Consider the following 17,393-nt stretch of genomic DNA (forward strand, 5'->3'; position numbering starts at 1 on the left):
GGGGTGAATATGCATCAATAAAAATGAACCAGCTGGATTTTTAAACTAAAGTACCAGAAATCGAGATCCTTTCTGATTCCTTGCTGATAACTACAGCATTTTTGAGACTTACCTACACTCTGAGATTACACATAAAGCAACAGAGAAAAAGCTAAGTCTTCCCTGCATCCAAGAAGAGGCTCAGGTAGCGCAATGAGCTCTCCTTTCCAATTCATGCCTCTTCCTTAGAGGTATCACATTTACCCCACTACCCAGTTTGACATGATAAAATAATCTTTGGTTCCTCCAGTTTTCTCATTTCTCAAATCCATTCCGCCACTAAGTCCTGTTGATTGTTCTTTTAAAGTTTTTCATATTCAGCTAATCTTCCCCATTGCCCTAGTTCTGGCTTATAACGGGACAACTGAAAGAGCCTTCTACCTGATCATATGATATGATCTCAGAATGGAATATCAATGGATTTTAAAGCTAGAAAAATGAGTTAAACTAGGTGTCTCATTTGAAAAAATGGGGACACAAGAAGCATATCAGACAGTTAAGGGATAGTGTCTATCCAAATCAAACCTGGATAAAACCAAGTCTCCTGATGGCCATTTCCCTACTCTATATTAAATCAGGCTACCTGTCTTTCCTCCAGTATATTTTATTCAGGTAGCTGATTTAATTTAAATTCTGCTTTCCCCAGATCACTTTCCTACTCAAAGCCCAACATTGTTCTTTCTTTCCTTCTAAATTAATTCTGTGCTCTCCTGCTATATCAGTAAGATCCACAGAATTTTACCCAATTAAAATATCATTCAGGAATTCTAATGCTTGCCCTCTAATCTTGTCTTGATTTTTTTCCTGGTTTTATGAGTCTTTCACGCTGTTCCCTCCTGTGCACCAAGTTTTCAGAATCTTTATTCTGAAGATCCATGTCTCAGGCTCTATTTCTGTATGAAAACTTCTGTGACTTCAGTCATAATGTAGTAAGACTGATTCTCATTCCTCCTCCTAGAGTTTATTTTCTACACATTTAATTATGTACTTTGCTCTACTGTTTTCTAATACTAAAGTGCCTCTCCACATTAAAAAGATTATAAGGTTTTAAGGGCAAAAACCTTTTCTCGTAATCTCTGCTTCTCCCTTAACACCTTACTGTTTGCTGTTTAATGAGTATACTGATAGTACTTGGTCGCTTGGTGGATTGACTTTATCATCTGCTAAGGTCCTCATTTCTAACTGAAAGTCTTAGAGCATCTTCACTCCTTCCTCTGCTGGTCACTGGATGCAAAAGAATGATAAGCTAGATACCAGCTCCCAAGAAATTTACCATCTACTTTAAAATAAAGTTAACGTACATGAAATCACAAGAGAACATTATGCACTAAACTGTATGCATCCAACTTGTTAGTTTTTATATAAGCTTGGAGAATACACTATTATAGATTTTGTAAGTCAAGGATGTCTTATAGAGAAGATGGAAATTTCCTGAGTCATGGAGGATGGGCACAATTGGGAAGGGGTGTGCATGAGAAGAAGCATGAGTATGAAATTTGACATCATTTAGGGGGCAGTGGGAAACTAAGCATTGGACCATTCTTTAGTGGCCACTTTTCCTGGAGCTGGCAGATATGTAGCAGACATAGAAGTTAGAAGCAAATATCTATATTCTGTGTAGTAGGTTGTACATCAGTAATAACATATGATATTGTAGCACCAAATGAACTCTGGGTATTTGTATATGTGATTAAAACATCTAAGCTCAATTACCTCTAATTCAGAGAACATCAAAAAACGAAGTACATGAAATCTTGCTAATTAGAGATTAAAATTTTACATTCTGTTTATTAAATTCATATTGGCAAGTGGGATAAAAGGCAGAGGTCACCATTTGCTTCATCTATATTTAGTGTTAAGTGCTTGTTTTTCTATAAGTAAAGAACAACAAATTCACAGTAAAATGCCTTTTATTGATATTTTTCTAACACTTCAGTTTGTATGTGTACCTGGATATACTTTCACCCCATTTACTCTTGATTATTTTCCCTCAAACAATGCAGTTGCTTTACTTAACCAGGGAAATACTTTAACAATGCATCCTTAACAGCAAATTAGTTTTCTATTTTGCATGCTGCAAATTAACCATAGTTAAAATTACAAGTGCTGGCTTTTAATGGCATGTTTATCTCTCCATTTTGTTTTTTATTCTGACATATAGGTAGCAGTTGTTCATTGTAGAAAATATGGAAAATATATAAAAGAAAAAAATAAAACAAATACATAAATATAAGCATTTACGTACCCCAGATATCAATGCCCAGAGTTTTTGTTTTGTTTTGTTTTTCTTGAATTTTTGAATTTTATTTTATTTTTTTATACAGCAGGTTCTTCTTAGTCATCCATTTTATACACATCAGTGTATACATGTCAATCCCAATCGCCCAGTTCAGCACACCACCATCCCCACCCCCACTGCGGCTTTCTACCCTTGGTGTCCATACGTTTGTTCTCTACATCTGTGTCTCTATTTCCGCCCTTTCAAACCGGTTCATCTATACCATTTTTCTAGGTTCCACATATATGCGTTAATATACGATATTTGTTTTTCTCTTTCTGACTTACTTCACTCTGTATGACAGTCTCTAGATCCATCCACGTCTCTACAAATGACCCAATTTCATTCCTTTTTATGGCTGAGTAATATCCCATTGTATATATGTACAACATCATCTTTATCCATTCGTCTGTCGATGGGCATTTAGGTTGCTTCCGTGACCTGGCTATTGTAAATAGTGCTGCAATAAACATTGGGGTGCATGTGTCTTTTTGAATTATGGTTTTCTCTGGGTATATGCCCAGTAATGGGATTGCTTGGTCATATGGTAGTTCTATTTTTAGTTTTTTAAGGAACCTCCATACTGTTCTCCATAGTGGCTGTATCAACTTACATTCCCATCAACAGTGCAAGAGGGTTCCCTTTTCTCCACACCCTCTCCAGCATTTGTTGTTTGTAGATTTTCTGATGGTGCCCATTCTAACCGGTGTGAGTTGATACCTCATTGTAGTTTTGATTTGCATTTCTCTAATGATTAGTGATGTTCAGCAGCTTTTCATGTGCTTCTTGGCCATCTGTATGTCTTCTTTGGAGAAATGTCTGTTTAGGTCTTCTGCCCATTTTTGGATTGGGTTGTTTGTTTTATTAATATTGAGATGCATGAGCTGTTTATATATTCTGGAGATTAATCCTTTGTCCGTTGATTCGTTTGCAAATATTTTCTCCCATTCTGAGGGTTGTCTTTTCATCTTGTTTATGGTTTCCTTTGCTGTGCAAAAGCTTTGAAGTTTCATTAGGTCCCATTTGTTTATTTTTGTTTTTATTTCCATTACTCTAGGAGGTGGATCAAAAAAGATCTTGCTGTGACTTATGTCAAAGAGTGTTCTTCCTATGTTTTCCTCCAAGAGTTTTATAGTGTCTGGTCTTACATTTAGGTCTCTAATCCATTTTGAGTTTATTTTTGTGTATGGTGTTAGGGAGTGTTCTGATTCCATTCTTTTACATGTAGCTGTCCAGTTTTTCCCCAGAGTTTTAACATTCTGACTGTTTTTTCTTTTTAGCCTTTTTTTTTTACATGATTTAGATTACATTGTAGAGATAATTTCATGCTCTCCTTTGTCACTTAATATTTTAATAAGCATTTTTCTTAATCATTTATGCTGTACTATATTTATCATGGAACCAGCATGGAATTCTGAAGTGACCATTAAAATAAAATCAGACTTGGTACCAGACGTGACTCCGGTATTAATATTTGTCTGTCTTTGAACAAGGTAACTTCTCTGGGCCTCACTTTCTCCATCTGATAAATGAAGGGATCTGTTTATCTTAAATGATCTCTAAAATTCTCTTGAGCTTCAACCTTTTAGGTTCCATGCAGTGTTTTTTTAAGGGGTACTCATTTGTAGTATTAATTACATATGAATACTTGGCAACTTGAATGCTCATTTATAATTGGTTGGTTGCATCCCATTTTTGAAGCCAGTATAACTTGGATTACTGCTCTGGGTTTTTTGTTTGTTTTTTTGTTTGGTCTACTTCACCTTCATTAGAGTGTATAACCAGAGTACAATGAGAATAGATCTTCAGCTCTGGAGAGGCATAGAATACAGGTCTTAGCAAAATGTCACTCAGGGAAATAGGGATGTTGGATGTTCAAGTGTATTGTTTCCGTGTCAGCGTCTTAGTACATGTTTCAAAATTAGGCCAAAGCAAAATAACAGATTGCTACCCATCGTAGCCTTTGATAGTTCTCACAAATGTTGAGAGCCCCAGTGTTGAATTCAGTAATGTCAAAGCTAATATTTACCTTTCAAGCTATACTGTGTTGTTATTAATATTTACTGAAGTATAATTGTTAAATTATTTGATGTTACTCTGATTCCCATTAAATTGGTGGAAGAGGCTACTCTCTGATAGTGTTTTCTTTCTTGTAAAACAGTATGACTGCAATTATATGACTTTTATTGTGTAATGTATCTGGAGACCTAGAAGAATATAGAATTTATTTTGAAAGCATATTCTGTCATAAAAGTAAGCTGAAACTGTACTAGTGCATATAGGTTTACTTATTTTTTTTCCTAAATGGTTTCTACTTAAGATGATTGACACTTAGCTATAAATATAAATTCTTAAAAGCTTGAAATATGGGTAATCATAATTTTTTTAGGGGAAGAATGAAAAAAATCTATGTGGATTATTTTTATTGTAGTGTCAATTTTTACTAAATTATTTTTATCTTGAAATAATTTGATTTTTCAAAATTAAATGAAACCTGAAACAGTTAAAAATACTTACTTTACTTAACACAAGATGTTGGCCAATAAGCAAAGGAATTACTCTAATAATGGAATAATTACTTCAGGTAAGATAATGTTCTGGAATGCTGAGGAATGTCATTTTTTAGAAGAATATTTTTCTTGTTCCTTGTCTTTTAGAAATGGACCTTTTGTACTTTTGACATATTAATCTTAAACTTTCAAATACATGTGAATCAATATTACTTAATATTTTTGTAAAAAGGGTGTTTTGTTGTTGGAGGTGGTGGTGTTGATCGTTGTTATAGATTTTTTCTAAACAGATAAGGTGCTAATAGTTTAAGCTCAGTGAATAGAGTATCCAGGTTTTGCCTAACTATCCTGTTTTCATTCAGTTGCGTACTGACTGGAGAGTCAGAGTGAACAAGATAAAATCCCATCCTCATTAGAATTTGTGCTCTAGTTAAGGAGAACAGCAAGTAAACAAATAACCATAGTATATTGTCAGGTAGTGGTAAGTGCTAGAAGGAAAAGTAAGGCAGGGAAAGGGATACTCAGTGATAGGGAGGTTTATACTTCAGATGAGGTCATTAGGAAAGGTAATATTGAACAGAAACCTGAAAGAAGGGAGCAAGCCATGAGACTGCCTAGGTGAAGAGCATAAAAGCTAGACAGTGAGGCAAGTGAATCCCTTTGGCTTATCTGGAGAACAGCAAGAGGGACAGTAGGGCTGGGGTTGAATAAGGTATATAGGAGCTAAATCATATATTGCCTTTAAGGCCATGATAAGAACTTTGGTTTGGTTAGTTTTAGGAGCCATCGAAGGTTTTGATCAACATGATGACATGATGCTGGTTTGTGTTTTTAAAGAGGGTCACTGGCTGCTACATGAATTGTCTTTAGGACAGCTGAAGTGAGACCAATGGAGAGTGTAGTCGTCTGATGTGGTGAACCAGTAAGAGATGGTCAGGGCTTTGGGGTGATGGTGATGGAGTTACACAGTCCACTTTGGGTTGTATTTTGATCCAACAGTACCTGTTAATAAATCAGATGTCTGTGAGGTACAATAAATAGGGATGATTGATTTTTATATAGGTTTTTGCTTAACGAAACTGGGTGAATGGGTTGGTGCCATTTACCAGAGGGAGGGAAATTGGAGAAGGGCAGGGGTGGGAAGGGGGCAGGGGTGGTAAAATTAAGACTTAAGGATCTGTTGAGTTTCGGTGCCGATTACACACACATCCGAATAGTGATGTTGAGGGGACAGTCGGACATACCATCTAAGCTTTCACCTTTATATTATATTCAAGTAAATACTTTAGTAGGTACTATCTAAAGCTGATAAAATGATTTCTACATGACCAGTGCCCAAATTTAATTAGATTTGTTATACTCTTAGACATATAAATGTAATCCTAGAAGTTTTTTTCTAATATAGGAACTTATATATGAAAATATCACCTTAAAAAACTATATCATTTACCCCTGAAATGTTCATATTGTAGAAAACGTATTTAGAACATTTCTGTGTGGTAAAAATTATAATAAACGTTATCTATTATTATCATAATCTAAAACAAACTAGAAATGTGGATTTGTGAATGCACCCTCAACTACTGCCACCTTCCAGTGAGTGATCTAAGAGGTCCACACCACCAAACAGCATCAGCATCTGTGCCCGCGTGTATGTGAGAGTGGTTGTTTTTAAATAAATAGTGGCCAAAATGGTCTGTAGATAGAAAAGTGCAAAAGACAAAACGAGACCAGTTTGACTGAAATGGTGGTCAAATTCATGGGAGAAGGGAAGTTTTGTTTTGTTTTGCTTTGTTTTTGACTGGGGAGTGAAAAACAGAAAGAAGAGATAAAAGCAGTATGCCACAGGAGTATTAAAGCAAACATCACATTGTAATTTTTAAAAACTTAAGAGAAAGAAGCTTGATGGAAAATTTTCATCTTACATACTGTGCATACCGGGCTTCATTGTTTATGCTTAATGGCAAAAGAGCAGGGTAACATGTTCTGTTATTGTTCACCTGAGGGTTTGTATAGACAATACACACTTCAGTTTTACATTAATCCTGTTTATGTTCAATGATAAGAAATTAATTTCATTGATTTAAAGAAAATATGGTAGAGAACTTTAAATGGAAGATCAAGCTGTAATTAAGAGCTACTCTTTTCTTAACCCTAGTGAATGAACAGTGATGCTCTTTTGTTAATTTTTGAACCAGCTTTCATTCAAATACCTTAAAATATTTTCAAGATTTGTCAAGATGTTGCACTAGTTTTACTTGTTTTACCTTGGGTAGATAGAAAGGTGAACTAATATTGAAGATGGCAGTCCTTTGTAAGTTACAATTGACATGATGTGTATGGGATAGTGTGGGATGGGTCCATCTTTTCAATTTATTCATTATGATCACTATGGCATTCTTCTCTCATTGTGTATCATGTAGAAATGTTTGTGCATTTGGTTTTGACCTATTGATATGACTCAGTATTTGAAACTCAGACTTTATTTTTTCTGCATATTCTTACTGATTTATAAATTTTGTTCACATCTCCCGTGAAGCAGCTTGACCATCCTAACGTAGGTTTTCTAATGTCTTGTGGTAAATCCCTAGAACCTGCTTGTTGACACACTGATGACAAGAATTGAGGGCTGCAAGCATATCATTTTAAACTAGTCTCAACAGAAAGAGAAATAGTGTGTGGAAAGGGTACAAAATAAATACTATGGGTATTATTTTTCTCCTTTTTATTTTAGTATTATAATTTCTAAATTCAGATAGAATCCCTCTCTCATCATTTGTGGGAAAATGGCATTTGGCGGATGGCTATAATCTGGGTGTGGGAATGCAACTAATTCCACTAATCTTTCATTTTCTCTGACTAAAATCTAAGATGAATACTGATATTAACACTAATCCCACTAGTCTGACAAATCTGTTACTTGTAATTTACCATACAACTGATTTATGATCACAAATAATTAGGTAGCCTTACACAGAATTGTGAGCCATTGGATTCTATTTAGATATGCAATCTAAATTATATTCCTTATACTGTCTCTTTTTTGTCCCATAGAGGCATAATTTGCTATATATTCTCCACTTCTCCATGAACATATTGATCTGTTCATAGAAAATGCATAGGGTTAGAATGAGATTCTATTTTCACATTAAGTGAGAGCATCTTGACATATTCCACCATATTCAAGCATTCCTTGTTTCTGTCCACATTTCTCTGTAGGCTCAAATAGAATTAGATAAGTTATTTGAAGGCCACTAGGGATATTAAGCATATTTGTTTGTGAAAGGTGCTAATCTGCAGTATCTTAAATGAGTTAAAATGAATTTTCAACCTTAAAATGAAAATTTTCCAGTTGTTAAATTAAAGCATAATTTTCATACAGTAAAATTCACCCTGCTTTATTAATGTACAGTTTTATGAGTTTTGGTAAACGCACAGTCATGTATTCACTACCACTGTCAAGATAGAAAACAGTTCCTTTACTCCAAAAACACCCCCCAGGCCTGTGTCAACTTTACCCTAAACCCTTGGAAATTTTCAATCTGATTTGTGTTATATAATTTTGCTTTTTCCCAAAGGTCATATAAATAGAATCATATAGTATAGAGCCTTTTGAGTTTGGGTTCTTTCTATTAGCACAATGAATTTGAGATTCATCCAGGTTGTCAAGAGTATCAATAGTTTGTTCCTTTTTTATTGCTCAGAGTATGTATTCCATTGTAAAACACACTATGGTTTGTTTATCCATCCCTCTACTAAGGGACATTTGTGTTGTGTCCAGTTATTGGCGATTATAAGTACTGCCACATTTAATATCACCGTGAAGTCTTTAATGTTCAACATGTATTGGGAAATTAGATTCTCAAAAAAAAAAAGGAGTTTCCTCAACATCTATCTTTTTGATTTCTAAAGCAGTCCCCTAAAAGTGTTAGAAATGAATATTGCCCTTGAATAAGTTAACTTAAAAATTAACCTCAAATTTATTTCTCCAGCTTAAAAACAAGTCAGTGAAAACTATACTTAAAGTATAAACTATACTTAAACTATAAGTGAAAACTTAAAATTAAAGCTTATATTCAGCCTAATAATATACCACACTGATTCTTCTGGATGTCATGAAAGAATCCTCAAAATTAGTATGTATATTTATAAAACCCACTCTTGAGATGCTGGGGAAATGGCTTACAGGTGGCACACGGGCAATCCTCATTTCAAATACAGCTAGATTTTGTGTTACCACTTCTCTGGGCTATGATTTCTCGAAGTTGGGTGTTTTGCCTGTTAGGATAGTTAGTACAAGAAATATGGACTAATGTATATGGCAGGCTCTGAAGATTCGGTTTTAATAAAAGATATTTTTCAAAGCCTTGCTTTCAGAGATTATTAAATAAGATTTTACATGTAGAAGGCAAGCAACATAATATATTTTAAATATTTTTCTACATTATGAAAGTATCCTAAAAATGATTTTCTTTCCCGTATCAGTTTGGTCATGTATTTCTCTAATAGCCTCTTGTTCTTTTTGTCTAAAAGCTGTGAGTGCTTCGTGGGACACACACCATGCCAAGCCTTGGTTGACTCAGGGTCTGCCCTTAAGCATTTTGCAATTAGACAGAAATAGAAGAAAGACATAGATGAATATATAGAAAACACACTGTCAATGTATGAACACTTACCAAATACATATAAAAGATGAAAGTTCAAAGAAAATTACTGTTTTGTGGGATGTCACAGGAGGTTCATCTATAGACAGTAAAGATGGATATTTCTACTTTGCTTTATTTCTGGAAAAGTTGAACTAATCAAGGTATCAGGAATTGCTCAAATGAAGGAAAGAAAAGTACTTGGTAAGGGTAATGTTTGAGGTATGTTATGTAGGAAAAACCAGTGGGATATGCAGAAGGTCACCCCTCTGATCATATGCCTCTCACACCAGGAATGTAGAAGGCTGTAGAGGATTGTATCTGTGAGCCTTCATCTTCAAAATGCAAAAATCACTAATTAAGAGCATTAGAAAATATATTCTTGGTTTGTTTCAAGTGTGCACGTGCAGATAGTGGATGTATTCCTCATTAAAGTTTAAATAACACACATTGAATTTAACAAGAGGCGAAGGCTGTGGGGAGGATGGCTGTGTATCTTTAAGACTATGTGTCCTTGTGCATTACCAGTGTATTAATTCAGGAATGACAGCCGCAGTGTAGAACACTCTGTGAATGTCTGATGATAATATAAAGGGAATGAAGTACTGGTGTAAATGGTGGGATGGTTTACTTGGCAGTTTTAATGTGGAACCAGGCAAATAAAATTGATCTATTTTATTCCTCTGGTATCCTAAAAATTTCCCATGAGCTAAATCAATGACTGAACATTTTCCTATGTCCCGTGAGATATTTTCTCCACTACCAAAAGTAAACATACATGATTGCTAATGAAAATTCTTTATTTTTACCACTTATCTAGTTGCAAGTAAAACTGAACCTACTTTTTGAATGAGTTTGTGAAGGGAAAAAAAAAAATCCCGCATGTAATTACAAACAATGTAATTATTTACATAAATTGAGTTTTTCCCTTTTGGTATTTTATATACAAATTCTTCATCTATTTGTACCTTCCTTATTTATTATTTTTTTATTAAGATTTTTTTTTAGAGCCATTTTAGATTCATAGCAATATTGAGGAGAAGGTACAGATATTTCCCATATACCCCTGGCTCCCACACATGCCTAGCTTTCCTCATTTTCACCATCCTCCACCATAGTGGTACATTTGTTAAAAATGATGAACCTACATTTATACATAACCACCCAAAGTTCATAGTTTACATTCCCTTTTTTACATGATAGAAATTGCTTTTATTTTTCCCTTCAGAATTGAATAAGATCAATTTTGTATAAAAATTTATATAATATTGAATAAAGTGCACTGGAATGATATTCTTATAAATTGGCTTATTTTTAACTAGAATATTATGCTAATATAAAAAGTTTGCTTTAAAATATAATAAGATAAAATATGACTCTTTAGAACTGTATTAAAATGGTGATAAGGTATCTAGGCATTTTTTTTCAGATTTAGATACGCAACAAATGCCACTCGAAGCCCTTCTTCACTTCTAGTATAATTCACTAAAATCCATTTAAGCTAATTACCTGCGACTAGTAAGTTTTAGCAGTAAGCCCCTATAATTCCATAAAATATTAGATAAGCTTTGCTTTTCATTTTCTTCAGGATACTCCATCTGTTGATTTGCAGCAAAGCTAAAGAGTAGGGGGAAGCTACCCTGATTAAATTCTTTATCATTGAAGATAAAATATAGAATCAGCCAGAACAAATGTGGTTTCACAAATCACCCATTCTTGTGTCATAGTGCAGTGCTTCTTTGAAAACTCTTAAATCTTTGGAACTAAGCTGCAACAGGCAGATAGAACATTCCTGACATTGATGTGGTTGTTGAATATTTGGTCAGTAAGTCTTTTTCTTTTATACAGTATATGCTTAAATTGCAAAGGAAAAAGAATTCCTTGTACATGACAATATAGTAGGACATAGAAAGGATGTGTATTTTTCTCATTTCTTTTGCTAACAGAACCCACTCTGGCCCTTGAGTTAGCTAAATTTATATCCATGTTTATAAGAATTTATGAAAAGGTAATGTTTGAAATCCCTGCTGTAATTCCCATCAAATCACCATTTTGCAGTCCGTGTACTCACTGGCCTTCATTTGGGATGTACATCTTCCAAGGTTACACCGTGGTAGGTGTAACCCTTAAGTTATTAATAAGGTTATTAGCTTGTGCTCTGGGTGGTGACAGTGGACTTCCTGTCACTGTATCATTGTGCTTTCATTTCACCATAAACTGTCATTTGAATTCCAAGGTCGCTCAAACAAACAAGAATTCAAAAATCGGTATTGAAAAAAGTCTTCAAAGACAGATAAAAACACACTTGAAAAATCTTAGGAGAGATTTTTTCTTTCATCTCTGAACTTCCTAGAGACTCAGATATATAGTTGAAATTTGAAAACCTTTAGGTTTTTCAAAATGTCTTCTTGCAGTGGGCACAGAGAAAAGCCCTTAAAGTTCTTTTCGTTCGAACTAGTTAGGAGAAATAAAAATGAAAAAGTTTTTTCAGTCTTGATGGTTCATATACCAAAGGCCTCTTGCTCCCTCTACAGAAGGTGCTTCAAAATTGCAGTCACAAATATTAAAAAAAAAAAAAAAAAATTTAACGAAACAGATTTGTCTTGAGGTTCATGATTTAAAAAAATGTTTGGATCCATATGTACCTCCAGTGTCCTGCAAACAGGTTGGTTGTCCTAAAGTTGGTCAGGGTAGGTTTGTGTGTTTCTACTTTGGTGTTTCTCAGTGGCATCAGCTTAGGATAAACTCCATTAGCAACAACTGTTAAAAAAAAGTACGTTTTTGTCGTTTTGTTATTAATTGGCTTTGTCTGTTTACTCAATGGATGAGTAAAATGCTTGGGAATTTCTTTTGATATTAGGTAATTGTTTTACATATTTGCATTCTTTTTTACTTAGCCAGGGAATTTAAGCCATAAAAATAATGGCCTCTACCTTAAAGACTTATAAAGTTCTCTTATTATCTACTTCTGATTGTTCCAGTCATTTTTAGATCTTTGTTAATTTTTGTCCCAACAACAACTATCTGAATTGTAACTTCACAGGAGAAAGAATTGTTTCACTTAACTGGATTTTTTCAACTATAAGTTATATTCATAAGAGACAGTTGAACTTTCTATAAATACTTCATTAATATGTAAAATAACCTTGCATATGTATCATCTTAATTTACCAATTTAAGTTAAATAGGAACAAAATGTTAATATTTTAATAGCTTTGGTGTAAATGATTTTATGCATTCACTTACAACTCCAGGACCTTTTTATTTTATTTGACAGGTTACTAGCTTCTCTTATTGTGCCATTTTAAAATTATAAGTATGAAAACTCTTATTTCATCAAGAGTTTTAAAAGTCCTTTTAATTTGTATTTAGTATAAGAACAGCCCTTCTGATGTTACCCTGTAATTGAAAAATGAACACAAGTGACAAAGTAGTTTCTTTGATTTGAATATGTCACATCAGACTTGCCTGTCCTGAATTATTATGCTAAAACTAGACTGGATTTTTTTTTTTCCCTCTGGTAGGTGTACTGGTCCATTAGCAAATTCCCTTTCAGAGAAAACAAGAGACCCAGTAGAGGAAGATGACGATGAATACAAGATTCCTTCATCCCATCCTGTTTCCCTGAATTCACAACCATCTCATTGTCATAATGTAAAACCTCCTCCTAGGTAAGAATATGGGCCATTTATCATCACCTCACGTCTGCAGTAAGCATTATCATTGATGGCATTTGTTTTTAAACAACTGAATCACATCTGTTTAATAAAAACCCTTGATTTCTTGCTCAAAGCCTCCTCTACCTATAATACTATATTTCTCCATGGCCTTTCAGAGAAAATGAAAAGATGTAGATTTCTATTAACTAGGAAGTCCTTTGACTAAATTAGTTGACTGGTAAGTCTAATGGAATAATTTGTTGCCCCTCTCCCCAAAAAACAAATTGTACTGTAGTAAAACTTTGCTGTAGGTTACATATAGTGGTGATTAATTCATGAATTTTCAGTAAGCTATTTTCAATGCATTTTATCAGTTCTAAGCACATATCTCATGAAGAAAAATTAGTGCTTAGAAAATAAGGTATTATACCAACCTTCCTTAGAATTGTTCTTCATGAAGTAAGGACTGGTATAATCTATATTGATTTTCAGATCTCGCAGAATTGAAAAAAATTATTTCCCTTAGCTATTTTTATCAGGTACTATTTTACTTTTCCTTGGATCAAACAAGAATGTGAGGAATTGTGTTCTGTTTTTCTTGTCAGTTGTTTATTCTCACTGTTATGGAGACATCCTTGGTCTTTGAAGTGGCAGCCCCATGGAGGTATAGGAGTTATTGAAAATGGGTGTTGTGTATTGAAACATTAGTTTGTCTTTAAGTAGAAGGACAATTCTGTGTTTATATAATTGAATTAGTAAATCATAATTTAATATTATTTTTGTTTTTTTAAATCTAATTGACATATATGAAGTACTCAGTAAGTCAAATCTCAGTTTCAGACTTATTTTCTGAGCTCCAGTTTTCTTTGTCTAATTACATCCCTGGAGCTCTGCTTGGCACATACAGAAGAGGGCTCAGCTACTGCTGGTGGCCCAGCCTTCTTGCCTTTCAGTATCTCTTTACTGACTGAGGAATAGGAGAGCTATTTAACACTTCAGTCATCTATGTCATCTTTACCTAGTGTGCCATTTCCTTTTGAGGTCAAGTCAATCAACAGAAAGCATTTTATGAGTGGAGTGTTCCTTTCTTTTCAGATGAAAAGTCTAAAAAATGTTTTAATGCCTTTCTTCAAGTATTGTATTGCAGTACTTGGAAAAGAGAAGCAAAACTCCATTTAAACCAGAGATCTGCCTTAGTGAGTTACAAGATTAGAATTATCAACAGTATGCAGAATTATTAACCATGGTTATTAACACTTTGCTGTCCAGGGCTTCATATTTCAAAGCAAGAACCAAACCTTTCTTTGCTGATTGCTGGTCTTTAGGACATTTGTTGGTAACATTGAGAAGACAGAGAAATAACTGAGAGATAATAATTTGTTATGTTAGAAGAACCAAATGCCTACTATTGTTATTAGAGAAAAAAGATTGCTTTACATCAAGTATAAATTCTTACAATTTTCAGTTCCCTTGGCTCTTACAAATGTGTAGTAATTTTAAAAAACTGAAATAAGATGAGCTTTTTTGGTCTCCTTGGGATCTCATTTTTTTTCACCACTGGATAAGCGAGTGGTATAATTTTAATACTTTAAATTTTAATTGTCACATCATACTGGATGAGATTTTTGGTGGCAGGCCTCCCAAATCCTGAAAATAAATTTGATTTATGACCACCATTACCATCTTTCTACAGTTACAGAGAAGTAATAAATGTTGATAATCCCTAATCTTAATTGGAGTGAATTTTCTGTCTAATTTGTTCTTGAAAGTCAATGGATGAAGTATCTTCTTAGGTCCTCTACAAAGCACTCTTTAAACTTAGACACATCCTTTCCTTCTATGTTTTTCCTCTCTTTGGAACATCAGGAGAACTAAATTGTCAGTATATGGAAAAAGTCAAACCATATTATTCATAGATTCATAAACCATATTATTCATAGATGAATAATTCCATTTCAGTAAAAATCCATCATTACTATGAAAATTCAATACATGATAACTATTTTTAAATGAACCATCTCTGGCCCCTTAAAGAGATGTGGGCACCAGAGAGAATGGAAATGAATTTCAGATGAAGCACTTTGCAATAACTATTCAAATGTCCAGTATCTCCTCCATTATGTATGTACTTTTACTTTGCCCCAAGAATTCAGAGTAAATCAGGGGAAAGTAAAATATAAACTCTGCCTTCTATAGCTCTTTGTGAGCACAGTAACTTGGTGAGCAGATAGTCAGTTGCTACACAGCTATATTCTGAAGACAAAATACGCTCCGTGCCTTCTCTTCCTGTGCCCCGGATTTGTGCATTACATTCATAGTATGATTCGAAAGCATTAATACCAACAATAAAAACACTTTTTTTAGGGCTTCCCTGGTGGCGCAGTGGTTGAGAGTCCGCCTGCCGATGCAGGGGACACGGGTTCGAGCCCCGGTCCGGGAAGATCCCACATGCCGCGGAGCGGCTGGGCCCGTGAGCCATGGCCGCTGAGCCTGCGCGTCCGGAGCCTGTGCTCCGCAACGGGAGAGGCCACAACACTGAGAGGCCCGCGTACCGCAAAAAAAAAAAAAAAAAAAAAACACTTTTTTTAGTATTATCCTTTTACGGACACCCAGATTAAAATGTTTGTTGTGTACCCAAGGCCTTTGCTAAAGTCATTTCTCTACAGTTGTCAGAAGTGCCAGTTTTGTTCATGGCAGTGGTGAAATTATACTCCTGACTCGAGGTCTTTGAATATGCCTATCTGAATTTTAATGGACTTTCTGAATATTTAATAATTCTCCTTCCTTGACAGGCTCTAGTTTATAATAAGGAAAGCTTAACTTACAGAAATAAAAATATACTGTTAAGTACCATTAACCAATAATGACGTCATTGGGACTTTTACATATTTTTTGCCTGCATATTACATTTTCTTCTTCAAAACCTTGATAAGGTAATATTGAAATCTTCCAAAATGATATGTTAATTCCACAGGTGTGTTTAGGGTATCAGCAATTTTGTGGCCCTTGTGATTCTTAGTTTCACTTAAAAAAAGAAAAAAACCTTTGTCTTCCATGGAATATTTACTTCTGCTTTGTAAAAGTATTCAAGTATCTAGATAATATTACTTTACTTTCTCTAGAAAAGGAAATTAATTATATTTATATCCTAACTTTATTACATGAGCAGCGTTGCTAGTTCCCATCATCTCCCCACCCCCAAATGACTTTTAAATGGAAAGTAATTATCCTTATGATTTTTGTCCTTTGATTTCTGCTTTAGGTCTTGTGATAACGGTCACTGCATATTGAATGGAACACACGGTACGTCTTCAGAGATGAAGAAATCAAACATCCCTGAGTTAGGCATATATTTAAAGGGTATGTATAAGACATATTCTCTTTGTAGTCTATGTCTTAATGGTCAGAATTTAAAGGCAAAATTCCATGCCATTGTTGTACTGAAAATACATTAAGATTTTGTGTTATCCTCTAGGAGATGTTTTTGATTCAGCCTCTGATCCAGTGCCATTACCACCTGCCAGGCCTCCAACTCGGGACAATCCAAAGCATGGTTCTTCACTCAACAGGACGCCCTCTGATTATGATCTTCTCATCCCTCCATTAGGTCGAAACCTTTAAAACAATTTCAAGCAAGCCTCCCTGCCACCTCTTCCAATTAATATCTGAATTATCAGAATTCTTAGTTCAGTGCAATGTAGACTCACTAGGTTATGAATCTGTCTGAATTCGAATGGAATCTCCAGGTGATAGTGGCTCTCGGTTCATGTGACCATTATTCCATTTAGATGACTGAAGCAGTGGTGTAAATAGCTGGCATCAGTTAGGGATTTATCAAGTTGTCTCTTCATGTACTAAACGCAGTCTACAAAACCTTATGAGGGCATTGTTCATTCCCCCAGGTGCTTGTGTTCTAGTAGATTTGGAGTATTCATCTGAGGTTTTCTTTAAGTGTAATTCTTAATGAATGCGTACTTCCTTTTTCTTTCAATATAAAATGACCCACTTCCACTTAGCTAATTACATTATGGGAAATTATATATTTTATTGTAGAGAGCTGAAAATAAATTCTGTCTTATAATCACTGCAACTAGAACACATCCAAAGAATCTGTTTCTTTGTTTCAAATTTTACCATGAAGTACACTTAATGTGTGTGTATGTGTACATGTGTGAAGGTACACACAGGTGTGTATTTATGTTAAAATTGGCCGGTGCAGGTGTCTGTTTATTTCATTAATTCTAGGTAGGAAGCTTCTCACCCT

The 17,393-nt window shown here is 34.5% G+C and overlaps 1 protein-coding gene across 1 annotated transcript in view; it reads left to right on the forward strand.

Annotated features, from left to right (window-relative positions):
- Window positions 1-17,393, forward strand: part of CBLB (Cbl proto-oncogene B) — a 211,127-nt gene that overhangs the window by 163,715 nt on the left and 30,019 nt on the right. Inside the window, exons 14-16 of the mRNA XM_060150650.1 lie at window positions 12,995-13,141; window positions 16,392-16,489; window positions 16,605-16,736. Of these exons, the coding sequence (XP_060006633.1) occupies window positions 12,995-13,141; window positions 16,392-16,489; window positions 16,605-16,736 (377 nt within the window). The remainder of the gene's footprint in view (window positions 1-12,994; window positions 13,142-16,391; window positions 16,490-16,604; window positions 16,737-17,393) is intronic.

This window comes from Lagenorhynchus albirostris, chromosome 5 (assembly GCF_949774975.1).
Source record: "Lagenorhynchus albirostris chromosome 5, mLagAlb1.1, whole genome shotgun sequence".
In the NCBI taxonomy this organism is placed as follows: Eukaryota; Metazoa; Chordata; class Mammalia; order Artiodactyla; family Delphinidae; genus Lagenorhynchus; species Lagenorhynchus albirostris.